This window comes from Salmo salar, chromosome ssa18 (assembly GCF_905237065.1).
Source record: "Salmo salar chromosome ssa18, Ssal_v3.1, whole genome shotgun sequence".
Lineage (NCBI taxonomy): Eukaryota > Metazoa > Chordata > Actinopteri > Salmoniformes > Salmonidae > Salmo > Salmo salar.
The window spans coordinates 71,732,883-71,755,149 of NC_059459.1; the positions used below are offsets into that span (position 1 = coordinate 71,732,883).

The 22,267-nt window shown below is 41.3% G+C and overlaps 1 protein-coding gene across 2 annotated transcripts; it reads left to right on the forward strand.

Moving 5' to 3' along the window:
• The first annotated feature begins 506 nt into the window (after positions 1–506).
• LOC106577964 (E3 ubiquitin-protein ligase TRIM39) lies at positions 507–16,420 on the forward strand. 2 transcript variants are annotated; one of them, XM_014156461.2, is made up of 10 exons: positions 507–770; positions 1,606–1,733; positions 1,988–2,334; positions 2,442–2,637; positions 3,013–3,108; positions 5,004–5,237; positions 5,338–5,485; positions 7,320–7,346; positions 14,243–14,510; positions 15,356–16,420. In XM_014156461.2, the coding sequence occupies exons 1-10, from the start codon at positions 764–766 to the stop codon at positions 15,624–15,626; spliced, it is 1,722 nt and encodes a 573-aa protein (XP_014011936.1). In that variant the 5' UTR covers positions 507–763; the 3' UTR covers positions 15,627–16,420. The 2 variants fall into 2 exon arrangements, with proteins under 2 accessions (XP_014011936.1, XP_014011937.1); XM_014156462.2 differs by lacking the exon at positions 1,606–1,733 and having other exon boundaries at positions 565–770.
• The last annotated feature ends 5,847 nt before the right edge of the window (positions 16,421–22,267 follow it).

The following is a 22,267-nucleotide window of genomic DNA, read 5'->3' on the forward strand; positions in this document are numbered from 1 at the left end:
TTCTAGAGGAAGCTATATCTGATAATAGAATGGTGTGTTGGTCAATGCCATGTGAATCTTGACCCAAAACCCATATCGCTTGCAACTTCACAAACATTTGCAAATATTTCCAATCTATGTTGAGCGCCAACTGATGGCAATGGCGTGAAATGACACTCATGCGTAGGCTACTTCAGTGTGCATTGTCACATCTTGACTTAATCTGGTTAGTTTTTGTAATGTTTTCATGGAAAGGAACAAAACTACAATCCATTATAGCACAGGCCTAATTATGACAATTCTGACAACTTTGCTTAGGCTTCTGGAGTGATTGTGATGTCGTGGTATTGGGGTTGAGTAGGGTGTGGGTAAAGGTGGAGACTAGAGAAGCACTAATTTCCTACCATGTCCTGTATTTGTAAAGCCTTTGACTAGGATTGCTGATCTAGGATCAGTTTTGCATTTCGACCATAATATGATTATATGGACTTGGATAAGGGGCCTGATCCTAGATCCACACTCCTGCTTCGTGAATACAGGCTCAGGTGAAGTTTGGACACACCCACAGTGCTCAGATCAAAGTGCGAGAGAGAGGGAGATACTGCAGGGTGTGATGTTGAGCTCGAGGGAGAGACAGTAGTGTGTTTCACAGGGCCAAAACCTGTTGTGGATTTCCATAGAGAGACTGCCAGTACAATACAGTGGAGTAGGGAGAAAGCTCCAGAATCCTGTACAGAGACACGGGACTGTGTGGACACACGAGAAACAGGATACCTTAATCAGCATGCAGAGTAAGTTAACCTTTATATTTCTAAACATTTTTATCCCTTTTTATTGTTGTAATATATCTCATATGTCATCAAGTTGGTTACTAAGAATGATGGTAAACTTGTTTGGACAGGTTTTTCTCACAGCATGTGGGGGGGAGTGTTTTCAATAGTGCATTTAAAGAAATGTTGATCTAGTATAGAACAATTTACAAAAGTATGAATCGATGGTATGGGCGGAGAAATTATTTTTCAAGTCAACACGAAAGAATAGTATCTAAAAGTAGTATTTTCTTAATTTTTTTTTGCATGAATTTGATAATAGTTCTGTGGAAATTGACATCGGTTATTCTGCCATATGCTCTCCCTTTAACTTCAAACTTCCTGTATTTGTGAAGCTGTTTTGTTAATAGTATTGTTATTTGAAGATGAAAAGGTATTTATCGAAATATGGCATGTCCTTTCAGTTCAAGTATGTTGCGTCCCAAAGGGCACAATATCCTCCATCAGTGCACTACATTTGACCAGAGTGCACTGTATAGGGAATACGGTGCTATTTGAGACGCAGACAGTACGCATCCGTACAGATTCTTTTAAAACCTACAGCAGGTACAAGGTAGACATACAGCCTGCATTTCTACATTCCAGGGATGGTTTACAAATGGAACGTTTGGAACAAACTCTTTCATGACCCGTTTGCTGATGGGAGTGAGCATTGTTGATGTTTAAAAACTTAGGGCTGTGGTGCTCATTTAAACATACTGGCTTTTTCATCTCTCCCTCTTATGCACTCACTCGCGCGCACACACACACACACTCTCTCACTCACCTCCCTCTCTCCTCGCCTCCCCCCTGTCAGGTGTGAGATCCCCAGGGAGGGGGGGCACCTTGTCAGAGGAGTCATTCCAATGTTCTATCTGTCTGGAGGTCTTCGTAGAGCCTGTCTCGACCCCCTGCGGACACAGCTTCTGCAAGGCCTGTCTTCAGGTATCACATTTACTTTATAAAGCCTTTTTTACATCTGCAGTTGTCAGAAAATGCTTTAGTTACCTGGCCTAGACCCTAAAAAGCAAGGAAAACCTAAGCGAAATGTACGTGGGCAGAAAAAAAACATTCTAGATGGTATTAAGGAACCGAGGAAGAATACTAGACTACGTGCTTCCAACCCCGCATTGTGTGTGTGTGTTTCCATGGACTGTAAAGAAAATGTATAGTCTTTCTCCTCCTTCCTCGTTCTGTAGGGCTACTGGGACCACAGCAAGAAGTTCCAGTGCCCCATGTGTAAGAAGAGCTACACCCGAAGGCCGGAGCTCAGCATCAACCGGGTCCTCGCCGAGATCTCTTCCCAGTTCCAGGGGCTCGATGTGGGTGTGACTTCACCGAACACGAAGGCGGGTGCGGTGGCTGGGTGTCTGGCGGCGGGACATGGGTTTCACGGAGAGTCACCGGCAGCTGCGGCGGAGGGTGGAGAGTTCGCCCGGGCGGGCGAGGTGCCATGTGACGCGTGCATTGGGAGGAAGATGAGGGCATTGAAGTCTTGTCTCAACTGTCCCGGGTCATACTGTGACGCACATCTCCGACATCACAAGTGAGAAATAAAAACTATATATATATATATTTTTCCGCCTTCTCCCTATGATTGAAATGTAATTGACCCCCACCCTGACACATAAGCTAAACTTGACCTTAACACAGGAAGGTGAAGTCTCTGATGTCCCACCGCCTGGTTGAGCCCATGCACCACCTGGAAGAGAAGATCTGTAAGAAGCACGAGCGCCTGCTGGAGGTCTACTGTCGTAACGACCACGGCTGCGTCTGCATCTCCTGCGCAGAAGCCTCACACAAGACCCACGAGATTGTGTCCGTCGACCGTGAGTGGAAGAAGAAGATGGTGAGTCCAGGGTAGACAGACAGATACAGCAAAAAGATGGGCTTAATAGCCAGGCTTTAGCTCAGCGGGCTAACAGTCTTGTAGTGCACAGGATACCCTGGTTTATTATAATTACAGAAATTGTGTAGCACTACAGTGCATTAGCTCAGCAGACAGACAGATAGGCAGGCTGAGATGTGTAACACAATATAACTTGTGGATACATTATTGTTGGGTACTGCCAGCCCTTGGGTAACGGAGGTGATTCGGCATTCATCACACCTAGCATCTGCATCACATCTAGCCAGTAATTGCAACAAAAGCACCCCCCCTTGTGTATTTTTGGTTTTGTACAGTACTATACATCAGTCTTGGACATTTTCTGCCCTCACACAGAGTCATCTGGGCAAGTGGAGGTTGGAGCTGAAACACCTGATCAAGGAGCGGGCCAAGAAGTTAGAAGAGATCAACCAGTCCATACGGGTCATAAAAGTGAGTCCCTTGTATAAATGGTGATTTCATCAAAATGCACTGTCTTTGTCTTTTGTGGTGTTTGGTTGAGTGAGTGTAAACTGGATTGTATTCATTAGGGCAAACCATAGCAAATTAACAATAGTGCATTGTACAGTATAGTTGATTGGCATACTGCCTCTTGATCAAGCCTCTTTTTTTTTTCTTCTATTATTTCTGTAACATAAACATCTATCTTGACATATGGTGAATAGTCATATGATGTATAAATCAAATAGAATACATTTGCATAGTGTCATTACCCCCCCATAGTGTCCCCAGCCCTTACGCTAGGTCTTACAGTTGACTACCATAGAAAGTGTTTTTGCTCCCATGTTTGATGGCTCTGGTCCATCCCCTAGGCAGACTAACCAGCATGGCCAGTGCAAACATTTACCTGAGTGCCCACACCCTGTTTTAATCCTATACTCCTTAGCTAGAACCTCCTGGAAACTCCCTTTGTGGACCAAAGAGGTTAATAAGGTAGGATTTCTGTAGGATTTAAAGGGGAAATCCGGTATTCGAATAACAGCAAAACGACCACCCTGCCACTTGTTTAGGTAAACAGCTGAGGCATGGGACTAGAGAAAATGTAGCCACTCTCAAATAGATAGAGAGGCACTAGCCAAGGTCGTGGGGTCAATTCCTACAGGGATTACATACTGTAGACACAGCCAATTGAGACTAGGCTAAATGGTAGTAAACAGGAGAAAACCGGGTTGTTTACTATCTAGCAGTACTTCCTACTCACTAAATCTTCCTAAGTTCACTGCTACACTGGTTGACCAGTCTCCTGGTCAGATATTGACTGTAAATAGAGCACAGTGCAACTGCAGTTCACTTGAGCCATGTTTAAAAATGGGATCAGGTTACAGAGGGAGGGGATATATTGTGGGTTACTTTCTGACTAGAGGGAGGGAGGGGGGAAAGGAATGGGGGGTTGATAACCAATTCTGTTAATAGGTTCTGATTTTCAATGTTTTTGTATTATACACTTTTCCTGTGTAATCATGAACATGTGACATGGAAAGGAAGTATAAGAAAACACAGTGTTTCCTCCAACTCAAACCGGTAGATATTTGAATGTGGGCTGAGGGAGATAAGGCAGCCAGACCTGTTAGGCGAGTTGTGCTGTTGGCAAACCGGGTGGGTGGGTGTCTGTGTGTGTCCACAGCTTTAGTCACTTGGCATCATTCAAACACCTACCTCAGCCGTGTGTGTTTTCACACCACAACCTCTTTCCTGCATCACCCGTCTTTATAGCAGTGCTCAGAGGGAGATGGAGGAGAGCGAAGGATTTATCTCTATCTCCAGAATGTCTGTATACAGTACATTCACAAAGTATTCAGACCCCTTGACTTTTTCCACATTTTGTTACGTTACAGCCTTATTCTACTAGTTTTCCTCATCAATCTACACACACTACCCCATAATGACAATGTGAAAACAGGTTTATAGAAATGAAGGCAAATTTATAAGACTTTTTTTTTTAAAGTATTCAGATCCTTTGCTATGAGATTCAAATGAGCTCAGATGCATCCTGTTTCCATTGATTATCCTTGATGTTTCTACAACTTGATTGGAGTCAAGCTGTGGTAATGTATTTATCTGTATCTCTAGAATATGTCCGTACATGTCACGCTGTCCTCTCCCATCTCTGACTCGCACTGTATATAGACTTTTCTATTGTGTTATTGACTGTACGTTTGTTCCATGTGTAACGCTGTGTTTGTGTCGCAATGCTTTGCTTTCTTGGCCAGGTTGCAGTTGTAAATGAGAACTTGTTCTCAACTGGCCAACCTGGTGAAATGAAACATTGAAAAAATAGAACAATGTCTCAATGTCTGTGTACGTCTGTCTATCACCTGTCTTTATAGAGCACTGCCCAGAGGGAGTTGGAGGACAGCTGGCAGGTGTATGCAGAGCTGCAGCGTCTAGTGGAGCAGAGCCAGGCTGAGCTGGTGGAGCTGATCGCTACGAGACAGCGTGAGGCGGAGAGGCATGCCCAGGAGCTGGCCCGAGGTCTGGAGGACGAACTGATCCAGCTCCGGAAGAGGAGCGGAGAGCTGGACGCCCTGGCACAGAACCAGGATAAAGTCATCTTCCTCCAGGTAGGCTAAGACATGAGGGGATACACAGACCCACACACACAGAAACTCAGACGCACATACACACACGCACAGTTAAACCTCTCCTCGTCCTCCCCTGCAGAGCCTGCCCACCCTGGCGCCCCTCCCAGAGCCCAGTAATTGGTCAGGAGTGAGTGTGAACACAGACCTCTACCTAGGAACCATCCAATCATCCGTCAGCACCCTTGTCGACAGGTTCCAGGAAGAACTGAAGAGTCTGTATGGAAAGGGTGGGTAAAATCAACCATTATTATATAGAGCAAATGATACCTTGTTTTTCAGGGTAAAATAGTGCTGCACTACCCACAGCAGGGGTAGGCTACAGGTACTGCAGGATTTTGTTGCCACTGGGCACCACTCCTGACCAACTGAGCTAATTGATCAGTCCAGTGATTGCCTAAATTCAACACACCTGGTGTTCCACGTCGGTTAAATCAAAAACATGAAGTTCTACGGCACTCCAAGACCAGGGTTGCCTACCCCTGATCTACAGTATAAGGCTTTAGTCAAAAGCGTAAAACTGTTAAAATCGAGAGACAACCATTTTCACTTGCTTACTGTGACCTCACTTCCTGTTTCCAAATCCCATTTCTCTCCAGATAGAATATACCTGTAGGCACCAATCTAGGATCAGTTTAGTTTCACTCAATCCTTATCTCAACTACAAAGAAGGAAAAAAACCAAACTGACCTTATGTCAGTGTTTATCACGGCTCATAATAATGGCCAGAACGGAGGGAATGGAATGGCATCAATGGAATGGCATTGGTTGGATGTATTTGATACTATTCCACTCCAGCCATTACCATGAGCCCGTCCTCCCCAATGACGGTGCCACTAACCTCCTGTGGTGTCTATGTAGATATCTAGATGTAGGTCATTAGACTAGCACCTCTATATATATATATATATATATATATATATATATATATATATATATAGAGTCATCAGATTGAGGTACAGTAGATGCCAAAGGTCAGCCATCTGTTAGTAATGAGATGGCAACAACAGGTGACTGACTGACAGCGCCGACTGTCGCTCGCCCGCCCGTGCCAACTGTCGCTCTCCCACCCGCACCGACTGTTGCTTTTTTTTGTACCATCTTTGAAATGCAAGAGAGAGGCCATCATGTATTTTTCCAGCCCAGCTGCATTTTAGATTTTGGCCACTAGATGACAGCAGTGTATGTGCAAAGTTTCAGACTGATCCAATGAACCATTGCATTTCTGTTCAACATTTTATATCTAGACTGCCCAAATGTGCCTAATTTGTTTATTAATAACTTTTCATGTTCAAAACTGTGCACTCTCCTCAAACAATAGCATGGATTCTTTCACTGTAATAGCTACTGTAAATTGGCCAGTGCAGTTCGATGAACAAGAATTTAAGCTTTTTGCCAATATCAGATATGTCTATGTCCTGGGAAATGTTCTTGTTACTTCCAAACTCATGCTAATCGCATTAGCCTACGTTAGCTCAACCGTCCCGCAGGCGACCCACCAATCCTGAAGAAGTTTTAAAGTACAAAAGGGAAAATAAATAAACATAAATATGGCTTGTATTTACAATGGTTTTTGTTCTTCGTTCTTCACTGGTTGCCCTTGTAGCAACAGGTCACAAATCTTGCTGCTGTGATGGCACACTGTGGCATTTCACCTAATAGATATGGGAGATATCAACATATGATTTGTTTTCAAATTCTTTGTGGGTGTGTAATCTGAGGGAAATATGTGTCTCTTATATGGTCACACGTTTGGCAGGAAGTTAGAAATCGCAGCTCAGTTTCCAACCTAATTTTGTTGGCAGTGGGAACATCCTGTAGACTGTCTTCTCTTTAGTGCCAGGTCTGCCTACGGCGGCAGCTCTCAATAGCAAGGATATTCTCACTGAGTCTGTACATAGTCAAAGCTTTCCTTAATTTTGTGTCGGTCACAATGGTCAGGTATTATGCCACTATGTACTCTCTGTTTAGGGTCAAATAGCATTCTAGTTTGCTCTGTCTTTTGGTTCATTCTTTCCAATTTCAAGTAATTATATTTTTGTTCTTGCTCTCTGTCTTTTCCAGAGCTCAGGCAGCTGCAGAACTATGCAAGTGAGTACAGTTACCTGTGTTCTTTTTTAGATTGGTGCGAATTTGACTTTCAACTGTGATGATTTGGCTAAACATACTCCTCTTTGAAACAACTTTGTTTTAACGTTAATGACAGAATCCTGTGGATTACTAAAATGTTGGTCGATATCAGATGAAAATAGTAAGGCTTTGTTGAACCTCAGTAATTCAGCTCTGTCTATACTTCACCATACATTGTCAGTACTGGGTCATGATAACAGTTAGGATTTGATACAAACCTGCAGTGGAGGTTGGTGGCACCTTAATTGGGGAGGACGGCATGGTAATGGCTGAGCAGCGTAAGTGGAAAGGTATCAACAACATCAAACACATGGTTTCAATGTGTTTGATGCCAATCCATTTGCGCCGTTCCAGACATTTATTATGAGCCATCCTCCCCTCAGCAGCCTCCACCGGTTGTTCACTCCAGGGATATGTCCACTCTAGAGGTTGGCCAATTATGATTTTTCAAGGCCGATATCGATTTATTGGAGGACCAAAAAAAGCCGATACCGATTAATCGTCCGATATTTATTTATTTATTTATTTATTTATGCATTTTTATTTATTTGTAATAATGACAATTACAACAATACTGAATGAACACTTATTTTAACCTCCCACGGTTCACACTATTCAACAGCCAGTGAAAAATCTGAGCGCCAAATTCAAAACCACAAAATGTCATAATTCAAAGTTCTCAAAGTACTATTTTACACCATTGTAAAGGTACACGTCTCCTTAATGTAACCACATTGTCCGATTTCAAAAAGGCTTTATGGCGAAAGCCTAAAGTTAGATTATGTTAGGACTGTTCCAACACAAGAGCACACAGCCATTTTCCTAGCAAGGACAGGCGTCACAAAAACCAGCTAAAATGATGCACTAACCTTTGACGATCTTCATCAGATGACACTCCTAGGACATCATGTTACACAATACATGCATTTTCTGTTCGATCAAGTTCATATTTATATCCATAAACCCCGTTTTACATTGGCGCGTGACGTTCAGAAAATGTTTTGCCTCCAATACTGCCGGTGGATCAGCACAACAATTTACAAAAATACTCACCATAAACGTTGGTAAAATATTAAACTGTCATTCAAAGAATTATAGATGAACATCTTTATGCTAACGCTGTGACAGATTTCAAAAACGCTTCACGAGGAAAGTACACTTTGCAATAATCTGAGTACTGCGCTCAGAAAAATACACTAGGCAATACAGATACCCGCCATTTTGGAGTCATCTAAAATCATAAATAGCATTAGAAATATTCACTTACCTTTGATCTTCATCAGAAGGCACTTCCAGGAATCCCAGGTCCACAATAAATGTTGCTTTGTTCGATAAAGTCCATAATTTATGTCCAAATAGCTCCTTGTTGTTAGCGTGTTCAGTTAGCTACTCCAAGTGTAGGAAGTGCGTGGAAAATGTCACGACAAAAAGTTAAAAGTTCTATTTATGTTCGTTCAAACATGTCAAACATTGTATAGCATCAATCTTTAGGGCCTTTATCACTTAGAACTTCAATAATATTCCAACCGGACGATTCCATTGTCTTGAAAAATGTTTTGGAACACAGCTACCTCTCACGTGAATGCGCGCCAATGAACTGATGTCCTTCCCTGGGTCACCAACTTACCCACCTTCTTGTTCGCTCTGTGTTCATCATAGACGCCTCAAACAACTTTCTAAAGACTTGACATCTAGTGGAAGCCTTAGGAAGTGCAAAATGAACCCTAAGTCACTGTGTTCGATAGGCAATGACTTGAAAGGACTACAAGCACCAGAATTCTCACTTCCTGGTTAGATTTCTCTCAGGTTTTTGCCTGCCATATGAGTTCTGTTATACTCAGACATCATTCAAACAGTTTTAGAAACTTCAGTGTTTTCTATCCAAATCTACTAATAATATGCATTTTCTAGTTCCTGGGCCCGAGTAGTAGGCCGTTTAATTTGGGTACGTTTTTCATCCGGCCGTGAAAATACTGCCCCTACCCTAGAGAAGTTAACTTAATATTATACATCAATAAAATCAATTTAGCCTCAAATAAATAAATAATTAAACATGTTCAATTTGGTTTAAATAATGCAAAAACAAAGTGTTGGAGAAGAAAGTAAAAGTGCAATATGTGCCATGTAAAAAAGCTAACGTTTAACCTGTTAGTGACCCCTTAACACGCGAATCCCGTTAGCGGGATTGATTTCACAACAGCCAGTGAAAAATCTGAACGCCAAATTCAAAACAGCAAAAATCACATTCAAATTTCTCACACATACAAGTATTATACACCATTTTAAAGATAAGGTTCTCCTTTATCTAACCAAATTGTCCGATTTCAAAAAGGCTTTACGGTGAAAGCAAAACATTAGAATATTTTAGGACACCACATAAACAAGAAAAGCCACACAGCCATTTTCCAAGCAACTAGATGCATCACACATACCAGAAATACAGCTAAAATATTCACTAACCTTTGATCTTCATCAGATGGCACTCATAGGACTTCATGTCAGACAATACATGAATGTTTTGCTCGTTAAAGTTCATATTTATATCCAAAAACCTCATTTTACATTGGCGCGTAATGTTCAGAAATGTTTTCCCTCCAAACCTCCGGTCAATGAGCACACATATTACAGAAATACTCATCATAAACTTTGATCAATATAGAAGTGTTATGCACAGAATTATAGATACACTTCTCCTAAATGTAACCGCTTTGTCAGATTTCAAAAAAGGTTCACGGCGAAAGCACAATTTGCAATAATCTGAGTACAGCCCAGACGACACCAACAAGCAAACAGAAACCCGCCATTTTGTAATCAATAAAACTAAGAAATTACGTTATAAACATTCACTTACCCTTGATTATCATCATCAGAAGGCACTCCCAGGAACCCCAGCTCCACAATAAATGTTCGATAAAGATTATCTTTGTCCAAATAATCAATTTTGTTCGTGCGTTAGGTTCACTATCCAAATACACAACGCGCATGCTTACTTAGTCCAGACGAAAAGTCAAAAAAGTTATACTACAGTTTGTAGAAACATGTCAAACGATGTATAGAATCAATCTTTATGTTGTTTTTAACTTCTCTGGGCTAGGTGGGAGCGCCCCACTCTATTCAACAGCCAGTAGTAGAGCGTGGTGCGAAATTAAAAACCTCAAATGCTATAATTTCAATATTTCAAACATAGGACTATTTTACACCATTTGAAAGATAAGACTCGTTAATCTAACCACATTGTCTGATTTCAAAAAGGCTTTACAGCGAAAGCAAAACATTAGATTATGTTAGCAGAGTACATAGCCAGAAATAACCACACAGCCATTTTTCAAGCTAGCATATATGTCACAAAAACCCAAAACACAGCTAAATGCAGCACTAACCTTTGATCTTCATCAGATGACACTCCTAGGACATGATGTTATACAATACATGCATGTTTTGTTCAATCAAGTTCATATTTATATCAAAAAACAGCTTTTTACATTGGCGTGTGATGTTCAGAAATTGTATTCCCACTGAAAACTTCCGGTGAATTTACTAAATTACTCATGATAAACGTTGACAAAATACATCATTATTTTAAGAATTATAGATACAGAACTCCTTTATGCAATCGCGGTGTCAGATTTTAAAATAGCTTTTCGGCGAAAGCACATTTTGTAATATTCTGAGTACATAGCTCGGCCATCAAGGCTAGCTATTCAGACACCTGCCAACGTCGGGGCTCAGTAAACTCAGAATTACTATTAGAAAAATTGGATTACCTTTGCTGTTCTTCGTCAGAATGCACTCCCAGGACTGCTACTTCCACAACAAATGTTTTTGTTCCAAATAATCCGTAGTTATGTCCAAATACCTCCGTTTTGTTCGTGCGTTCAGGTCACTATCCAAAGGGTAACGTGCGAGCGGATATCGACACAAAAAAATTCTAAATGTTCCATTACCGTACTTAGAAGCATGTCAAACGCTGTTTAAAATCAATTTTTATGCTATTTTTCTCGTAAAATAGCGATAATATTCCAACCGGGCAATACTGTATTCATTCAAAGAGAGAAAGAAAAAACAGCATGGTCTCGTGAACGCGCATTTCCATTTCCATTCCCTTTGTCCTCAGGCAGACCACTGACAGAGTTACTATACTTTGCCCAGAGACAGGTGATGCCCCAATCCACTTTCTGGTGGCTTTAGAGAGCCAATGGAAGCCTTAGAAAGTGCAACATAAACCCACGGATACTGTAGTTTCGATAGACAAGCAAAAGCAGAACTACAAAATCGCAGACAGGGCACTTCCTGCTTGGAATATTCTCAGGTTTTTGCCTGCCATATGAGTTCTGTTATACTCAGACACCATTCAAACAGTTTTAGAAACTTTAGTGTTTTCTATCCAAATCTACTAATATGCATATTCCAGTTTCTGGGCAAGAGTAGTAACCAGTTTAAATCGGGTACGTTTTTTATCCGTCTGTGAAAATACCGCCCCCTAGCCCAGAAAGGTTAACATATATCTTCAATAAAATTCCAGGTGGACCTATCCATTCTCTTTAGGAGTGAATATGAACTCAGCTCGCTCCCAAGTCCTTGCGCGTGACTGAGCCCATGCCTTATAATGGGACACCTACTTCCTTGGGCTGTAATTCCTATCAAATTCACCATAGAATCTTCAAACAATGTTTAAAGACTGTTGACATCCAGTGGAAGCCTTAGGAAGTGAAAAATGAACCCTAAGTCACTGTATACTGTAAAGGCAATCACTTGAAAGAACTACAACTCAGATTTCCCACTTCCTGGTTGGATTTTTCTCAGGTTTTTGCCTGCCATATGAGTTCTGTTATACTCACAGACATCATTCAAACAGTTTTAGAAACTTCAGTGTTTACTATCCAAATCTACTAATAATATGCATGTCCTACTTCCTGGGCCCGAGTAGCAGGCAGTTTAATTTGGGTACGTTTTTCATCCGGCCGTGAAAATACTGCCCCCTATCCCTAAGAGGTTTTATGTTCCTTGCTCAGAACATGAGAACATATGAAAGCTGGTGGATCCTTTTAACATGAGTCTTCAATATTCCCAGGTCAGATGTTTTAGGTTGTAGTTAATATAGGAATATTTGTCTATACGATTTGTATTTCATATACCTTTGACTATTGGATGTTCTTATAGGCACTTTAGTATTGCCAGTGTAACAGTATCGCTCCTTGCTCCTCGTCCCTCTCCTCGCTCCTCGTCCCTCTCCTCGCTCCTCGTCCCTCTCCTCGCTCCTCGTCCCTCTCCTCGCTCCTCGTCCCTCTCCTCGCTCCTACCTGGGCTTGAACCAGGAACACATCGACAAAAGCCACCCTCGAAGCAGTGTTACCCATGCAGAGCAAGGGGAAACGACTACAAGTCTCGGAGCAAGTGACGTTGAAAACGCTATTAGCGCGCACCCGGCTAACTAGCTAGCCATTTCACATCGGTTACACCAGCCTAATCTTGGGAGTTGACAGGCTTGAAGTCATAAACAGTGCAATGCATTGCGAAGGGCTGCTGGCAAAACGCACGAAAGTGCTATTTTGAATGAATGCTTACGAGCCTGCTGCTGCCTACCATCGCTCAGTCAGACTGCTCTATCAAATCATAGACTTAATTATAACAACACACAGAAATACGAGCCTTAGGTCATTAATATGGTTGAATCCGGAAACTATCATCTCGAAAACAAAACGTTATTCCTGTTACATTGCACAACCTTCAATGTTATGTCATAATTACGTAAAATTCTGGCAAATTAATTCGCAACGGGCCAGGCGGCCCAAACTGTTGCATATACCCTGACTCTGTGTTCAATGAACGCAAAATGACACAATTTCACCTGGTTAATATTGCCTGCTAACCTGGATTTCTTTTAGCTAAATATGCAGGTTTAACAATATATACTTCTGTGTATTGATTTAAAGAAATTCATTGATGTTTATAGTTAGGTACAGTCGTGCAACGATTGTGCTTTTTTCGCAAATGCGCATTTGTTAAATTATCCCCCGCTTGGCAAAGTCGGCTGTCTTTGTTAGGAAGAAATAGTCTTCATAGTTCGCAACGAGCCAGGCGGCCCAAACTGCTGCATATACCCTGACTCTGTTTGCAAGAGAAGTGACACATTTTCCCTAGTTAAAATAAATTCATGTTAGCAGGCAATATTAACTAAATATGCAGGTTTAAAAATATATACTTGTGTATTGATTTTAAGAAAGGCATTGATGTTTATGGTTGGAGCAACGTGTACCTAAGCGATTATATGCAACGCAGGACAGGCTAGATAACTACACATGGTTGATGATATTACTAGTTTAACTAGTGATTATAAGAAGTTTAATGCTAGCTAGCAACTTACCTTGGCTTCTTACTGCATTCGCTTAACAGGCAGGCTCCTCGTGGAGTGCAATGTAAAGCAGGTGGTTAGAGCGTTGGACTAGTAACCGTAAGGTTGCAAGATTGAATCCCTGAGCTGACAAGGTAAAGATCTGTCATCCTGCCCCTGAACAAGGCAGTTAACCCACCGTTCCTAGGCCGTCATTGAAAATGTGTTCTTAACTGACTTGCCTAGTTAAATAAAGGTCTAAATAAAAATTATAATAATAATCGGCGTCCAAAAATACAGATTTCCGATTATTATGAAAACTTGAAATCGGCCCTAATTAATCGGCCATTCCGATTAATCGGTCGACCTCTAGTCCACTCCTCCATTTTGTTTGGTCAACTACAGTACATACATTGTTTTAAATGGAACTTGGACTGGTTGCAATATAACCCACCCTCTTCCAAATATAACTTACTCTCTGCTCATAAGAATAAATGCTGTCGGCTCTCTCTCTCTGCTCCTCCAGCTGAAGTGTACCTGGACCCGGGTACCGCCCAGAGGAACCTGGTCCTGTCAGAGGACGGTCGCCAGGTGATATACGAGGAACGGAAGCACAACCATTCGGAAGGCACTCGTCGCTTCAGCCCCGCCCTCTTCGTGCTCGCTCGCGAGGGCCTCACCTTTGGACGCCATTACTGGGAGGTCGAGGTGGGCCGCAAGACTGCCTGGACTGTGGGTGTGATGCGGGCATCGGCACGTCGGAAAGGAGAGATAAAGCTGAGCCCTGACGGAGGGTAATGCTGACTTTCTGTTTAATTGTTTTAATTTTTCAATTAAAATGTCATACATTTTGAAGGATAAAAGTTAAAATGCAACACATCCTTCCACAAATTTCAACACAAAACATCACAAATTGCTCTAGTGGCGCAGTGGTCTAAGGCACTGCATTGCAGTGCTAGAGGCGCCATTACAGACCTGGGTTCAATCCCAGGCTTTATCACAACTGGCTGTGATCGAGAGTCCCATAGGGCAGCATACAACTGGCCCAGCGTCGTCCGGGTTAGGGGAGGGTTTGGCCGGGGGGACTTTACTTGGGTCATTATGCACTAGCGACTCCTTGTGGTAGGCCCGGGCGCCCTGCAGGCTGACCTCTGTTGTCAATTGAACGGTGTTTACTCCGACACATTCGTAAGGCTGGCTTCCGGGTTAAGCGGGAGGGTGTTAAGTGTGGTTTGGCTGGTCATGTTTCTTAGGACGCATGACTCGACCTTTGTTTGCCTTCCCAAGCCTGTTGGGGAGTTTCAGCGATGAGACAAGATCGAAGTTGGGGAGAAGGGGGTAAACAAAAGTATACAAAATTCATAATAATAATAACATTCATAAAGCTTCAGTCTAGATAGATTTCATGACCTTATTGTTACAGAGCATATTGTTCAGTGTAGCAAAGTAATTATTTAATTCTACCCTTTTAAAATATTGAGTAGGATGTTTGTTTTATTTTATTGCTAACACTTGCCGATAAGGGTACATGAATAGACATTAACAAATGCTGTAGTTAACATTAGCTAATACATTTACAGATCAGTTATGGATGTGATATTTAGCAAGAATAATAATCTAATGTCAATTCATCACAAAGGTACTGGTGCCTGTGGCTGAAGAGTGGCGAGGTCAAGGCTCTGGCATCTACTCGACAGCCCCTCCAGCTGACCTCTCACCCCCAGAAGATTGGCATCTTTCTTGACTATGAAGGTGGCCAGTTGTTGTTCTATGACGTCAAGGCGCGCACGCACCTCTTCACGTTCGTGGATACGTTCAGTGAGAGTTTGTATCCGATATTTAGTCCCTGTCTCAACCAGGATGGAAAGAACACGGCTCCGCTCATCATCAGTGCTGTGAAGCATAGCTGAGACAAAACATGACATGGGTTGTGTCCCAAATGGCACCCTATTCCCAATACAGTGCACTAAGTTTGACTGCACTCCTATGGGCCCTGGTCAAAAGTAGTGCACTATGCAGGGAATAGAGTGCCATTTGGGACACATCCTTGACAACAACCCATTCTGCTCAGAGGTTGACCATCACAGTTTAGCCACTTGATTAGGGGCCTGAGTTCTTCCTCACTGTGTGATCTTACCAGGAAAAACTGTGGGACCCAAGTGATAGCCGATATACTGTATAACTAAGGCCCAGAGTTTTCCTCAGGTCAGGAAAAGCTAATATTTGATTGACCTTACTGTCCAGATTCTTACTTGCTTTAATACACAGAAGTCTAATGCTTTACATTTGAACTATTTTGATAGCTGGATTAATCAAAATGGACATTTAGTTGGGTATTGCCATACTTTAATTTGAGTATTGCGTTACTAAACAGTAAACAACGAAACATGTTAAGTATTTGTTAAAGGGATCGATCTTTGGATAAAAATATATCTTTCTAGTCTAGAAGTAAATTGAAAGCTATTAAGAGTCCGGACTCTGACATTGCTCATCCTAATATTTCTATTCCATTGTTTTGCTTTTGATTTGTGTGAATTGTTGCATATCCTTAGATATTACTGCACAGTTGGAGCTTGGAATACAAGCATTTTGCTACACCCACAATAACATCTACTAAATATGTAACTACAGTAAAGCAAATTCAGAGAAATGTTTTTACTTTTGTACTTCAATCTGGAGCTTTTAAATAAAGATTTTCTATCAAGTAAATGACCCCTGAAATGATATTCAACCAAAGTCCTAGGAAAGAAAACCACTACAGCAAAGTTAAGTGAAATTCACAGTAGACTTGGAGTTATATAAATGTTGTGTCTGGACTATCATTAAATGTGAAGACTATATTATCAAATCAATTCTCTTGGTTTAATTATGTGATTAAATGAATCAATTAGTCTTCGATTTAATGAATTATTATTACTATATCAATTCTCATTACTGAACGTTGCAAACCCTTGAATATCTGCACAAACCCTAGTTTCCATAATGAATCAGCAATATACAAATTGGCTTAATTATTTCCTAACTAATCACAGAAATGCATAACAAACAGTAGATATTGGTTACTAACAATGAATGAAAAGTCCATAGTGGGCTAAGGCAATATAACTGCTTGGCAGACAAAGGAAAGGGGTGGGGACTGAGAGTGGATAATTATAATCATTGAAATGCTAATCCTTTGCACATAAATGGCTGCTCATTCGAGAATAATTGCAATGTATACATTTATGCCTGTAAGTAATCTTCCGTGGCCTATAGAATTTTAGCAATTCCAACGTGGGGACTCTGCCCCGGCATTCTCTGACTTAATGTATATTTTGTTGGAAGTGTGTTTTATACTCTGTGGAAAAGGGGTGGTTCAATGACGCCTAATGTGATGTTTGGGTTCACGGGGGTGTGGCCACTGACTAGTTCATCTTTATATGAAAATCCATACTCTCATTTAGAAGGTTAACCTCTCTAGGGTCGGCGGGACGAAATCGTCCCACCTACGTAACAGCCAGTGGAATCCTGTGGCGCGTTATTAAAATACCTTAGAAATGCTATTACTTCAATTTCTCAAACATATGACTATTTTACAGCATTTTAAAGACAAGACTCTCGTTAATCTAACCACACTGTCCGATTTCAAAAAGGCTTTACAACGAAAGCAAAACATTAGATTATGTCAGCAGAGTAGCCAGCCAGAAATAATCAGACACCCATTTTTCAAGCTAGCATATGTCACAAAAACCCAGAAGACAGCTAAATGCAGCACTAACCTTTGATGATCTTCGTCAGATGACACGCCTAGGACATTATGTTATACAATACATGCATGTTTTGTTCAATCAAGTTCATATTTATATCAAAAACCAGCTTTTTACATTAGCATGTGACGTTCAGAACTAGCATACCCGCCGCAAACTTCCGGCGAATTTACTAAGAATTTACTAAATTACTCACGATAAACATTCACAAAAAGCATAACAATTATTTTAAGAATTATAGATACAGAACTCCTCTATGCACTCGATATGTCCGATTTTAAAATAGCTTTTTGGTGAAAGCACATTTTGCAATATTCTAAGTAGATAGCCCGGCATCACAGGGCTAGCTATTTAGACACCCAGCAAGTTTAGCCTTCACCAAACTCCGATTTACTATTAGAAAAGTTTGATTACCTTTGGTGTTCTTCGTCAGAATGCACTCCCAGGACTTCTACTTCAATAACAAATGTTGGTTTGGTCCCAAATAATCCATAGTTATGTTCAAACAGCAGCGTTTTGTTCGTGCATTCGAGACACTATCCGAATGGTAAATAAGCGTTACGAGCTTGGCGCATTTCGTGACAATAAATTCGAAATATTCCATTACCGTACTTCGAAGCATGTCAACCGCTGTTTAAAATCAATTTTAAGCAATTTTTCTCGTAAAAAAGCGTTAATATTCCGACCGGGAATCTGCGTTTAGGTAAATAGACGAAAGAAAATAAAGCAGGGGATCGACTCGTGCACGCGCCAAAGCCCATTATCCTCTTATCGGCCACTTGCCAAAAGCGCAAATGTGTTTCAGCCTGGGGCTGGAATGACATCATTCAGCTTTTTCCCGGGCTCCGAGAGCCTATGGGAGCCGTAGGAAGTGTCACGTTACAGCAAAGATCCTCAGTCTTCAATAAACAGAGACAAAAAGAACAAGATCTTGTCAGAGAGGGCACTTCCTTTAAGGAATCTTCTCAGGTTTTTGCCTGCCATATGAGTTCTGTTATACTCACAGACACCATTCAAACAGTTTTAGAAACTTTAGGGTATTTTCTATCCAAAGCCAATAATTATATGCATATTCTAGTTTCTGGGCAGTAGTAATAACCAGATTAAATCGGGTACGTTTTTTATCCGGCTGTGTAAATACTGCCCCCTACCCCCAACAGGTTAACATCACATTATGTCTTTTCAAAAATAGCTTAATGTTTAATCACATACGTTTCACAATATTTAGATTTCCCAGATAGCTGGGAAATGTACACTTTAAGAGATACGGTTATGTGTGTTTCCTGTCCTTCATGAAACACACAACATTATTGTCCCTTAAGTGACCATGGACCATTCCCACATTCTCAAAAATAGAAATATTGTTTAGTTCTCCCATTTTGGGGATTAGGAGTTTTGAACAAAGAGAAGCTCTTTGTTCTGGTAGACTCTCTCCCTCAATACTGCATGGCAGTTTCTTCCAGGTACAGTGGTTGCTCCTTTAAAAGTTGTGAGCTTACACTGCGGGACTTAAAAGTACCCAGCATCATGGCTTCATTGCTCCAGACCACCACAAGGGGGAGTTGGAGCACTCATTATGCTTTTGGGTCCCAAGGTTTTTATATGACCAATCATAGTGAGTGGTTCCATTGACAAATTTGGTGTGCGCCACCCGTCCCTGGTGACATTCTTCAGCAAAGGTGGCTGTCAAAACATTACGGTGGAAGCAAATGTAAGTAATTATAACATAACGAGCCAAGCAAAAAATGTACAATTGAGAGGAATATGTTAGTCGGTGCAGAGACAAACAATTATGCATATTTTTTTGACATATAGTTAATTTACGAAAATCACGATTTAGCACGTTGACTGACTAGCTAACATTAGCCAGCTAGCTAGCTGGTGTTATGACATGAGTATGACATTGTAATTCGTGTTATTTAATGTTTTAGGGACTCCTGAGAAAACCAGCAAACCAGGCTGTCGTCTTGTGAAACAGTGGATGTGAAGAATCTAGCTAGCTAAAGCATTTACTGCAAATTGAATGTACAATTGTGTAAGCTTGCCTTGCCTTGCAATGCAGCTGAAGTAACATAGCTAGCTAACTATTTACTTGCTTATTGTGTAGTGGAGGATAAAAATAACTGTATGCCTATGGATGTGTAGCTAGCTACAGTATGTAGCCGATCTGTTTATGGACCCTAAAACGTTTGGTATGAATATTAATTCAGAACCTGTCTATGAACCTCAGCTATGATAGTAGTTGTATCAGGTTTCAAGTCTGAATGGCATTAATGAAGCCTATGGATAGAGTAGAATATAGTAAATTTATTGTGCAAGTCCTATATACACACACACACACACACACACACGTACTGTACTTATTACCACGCGTGAGATCCCCACATTGTAGCCTGTACATTGAATATATTTACTGATCATGTACTCTTCCTTGGCAAATAAAGGTGCGGTTCAGGTATGAATCTGAGACATTTTTCAGTCATGTCCAATACCAGGTGTATCAAACTCCAGTGTTTGAATGATGCTGCGTCTGCATGTATGTATTACAATTATACACTTCAACAGTGTTTACCTCTCCTGGGACATCAATGATTACACATTGTAACTATGCAGTAGACTAGAAACATGATTTAAGTAAAGGCTGATTTGTAATTCATATATACAGAAAAAAACGATGCATATTTAACTCCCTTCATCTGCATTAATCAGAGGACACAGGATACAGTGAGGGAAAAAAGTATTTGATTTTATACGTTTGCCCACTGACAAAGAAGTTATCAGTCTATAATTTTAATGGGTTTAATTGAACAGTGAGATAGAATAACAACAACAAAAAATCCAGAAAAACGCATGTCAGAAATGTTATACATTGATTTGCATTTTAATGAGGGAAATAAGTATTTGACCCCTCTGCAAAACATGTCTTAGTACTTGGTGGCAAAACCCTTGTTGGCAATCACAGAGGTCAGATGTTTCTTGTAGTTGGCCACCAGGTTTGCACACATCTCGGGAGGGATTTTGTCCCACTCCTCTTTGCAGATCTTCTCCAAGTCATTAAGGTTTCGAGGCTGACGTTTGGCAACTCGAACCTTCAGCTCCCTCCACAGATTTTCTATGGGATTAAGGTCTGGAGACTGGCTAGGCCACTCCAGGACCTTAATGTGCTTCTTCTTGAGCCACTCCTTTGTTGCCTTGGCTGTGTGTTTTGGGTCATTGTCATGCTGGAATACCAATCCACGACCCATTTTCAATGCCCTGGCTGAGGGAAGGAGGTTCTCACCCAAGATTTGACGGTACATGGCCCCGTCCATCATCCCTTTGATGCGGTGAAGTTGTCCTGTCCCCTTAGCAGAAAAACACCCCCAAAGCACAATGTTCCACCTCCATGTTTGACGGTGGAGATGGTGTTCTTGGGGTCATAGGCAGCATTCCTCCTCCAAACACGGTGAGTTGAGTTGATGCCAAAGAGCTCCATTTTGGTCTCATCTAACCACAACACTTTCACCAGTTGTCCTCTGAATCATTCAGATGTTCATTGGCAAACTTCAGACGGGCATGTATATGTATTCTTAAGCAGGGGGACCTTGTGGGCGCTGCAGGATTTCAGTCCTTCACGGCGTAGTGTGTTACCAATTGTTTTCTTGGTGACAATGGTCCCAGCTGCCTTGAGATCATTGACAAGATCCTCCCGTGTAGTTCTGGGCTGATTCCTCACCGTTCTCATGATCATTGCAACCCCACGAGGTGAGATCTTGCATGGAGCCCCAGGCCGACGGATATTGATAGTTCTTTTGTGTTTCTTCCATTTGCGAATAATCGCACCAAATGTTGTCACCTTCTCACCAAGCTGCTTGGCGATGGTCTTGTAGCCCATTCCAGCCTTGTGTAGGTCTACAATCTTGTCCCTGACATCCTTGGAGAGCTCTTTGGTCTTGGCCATGGTGGAGAGTTTGGAATCTGATTGATTGATTGCTTCTGTGGACATGTGTCTTTTTTACAGGTAACAAGCTGTGGTTAGGAGCACTCCCTTTAATTAAGAGTGTGCTCCTAATCTCAGTTCGTTACATGTATAAAAGACACCTGGGAGCCAGAAAACTTTCTGATTGAGAGGGGGTCAAATACTTATTTCCCACATTAAAATGCAAATCAATTTATAACATTTTTTACATGGGTTTTTCTGGATATTTTTGTTGTTATTCTGTCTCTCACTGTTCAAATAAACCTACCATTAAAATTATAGGCTGATCCTTTCTTTATCAGTGGGCAAATGTACAAAATCAGCAGGGGATCAAATACTTTTCCCCCCACTGTAGCTAGCCAGCATTGCAGTAGCTTGTGTGCTTGAATACTGTTGTAAGGCCAGAACACTCAAATCAACCCTACTCCTCAGCCCGAACGTCCAGTGTGCGCTCCGAGAGTGAAACGGTCTGAATTTACAAACTGACAGTCTGACAAACACTCTGAATTTATGAGTGCCGGCACTCCAGCATCAACTTCTGGTAGAGAGGTAGAAAAGGCAAAGAGCTAGTACCTTCAATTGAAAGTATGGTTACACTACAATTAGGGTGTGGAAATGTTATGCCCCTTAGATATTAATTTAGAATCCTCCAATCCACTTATGCTGTAGCCTTCTCCTGACCGTCACGTTGTATAGTGCCTTATTTGGACACACCTACTCATTCCAGGATTTTTCTTTATTTTTACTATTTTCTACATTGTAGAATAATAGTGAAGACATCACAACTATGAAATAACACATATGGAATCACTTTAGAACAAATTCTTATTTACAAGGACAGCCTAGT

Excerpts from the sequence above, each read along its gene's own strand:
- LOC106577964 (XM_014156461.2), top strand. Across the intron at positions 2,335-2,441 it reads GCACATCTCCGACATCACAA|GAAGGTGAAGTCTCTGATGT; the intron begins GTGAGAAATAAA and ends ACCTTAACACAG. Across the intron at positions 2,638-3,012 it reads GTGAGTGGAAGAAGAAGATG|AGTCATCTGGGCAAGTGGAG; the intron begins GTGAGTCCAGGG and ends GCCCTCACACAG.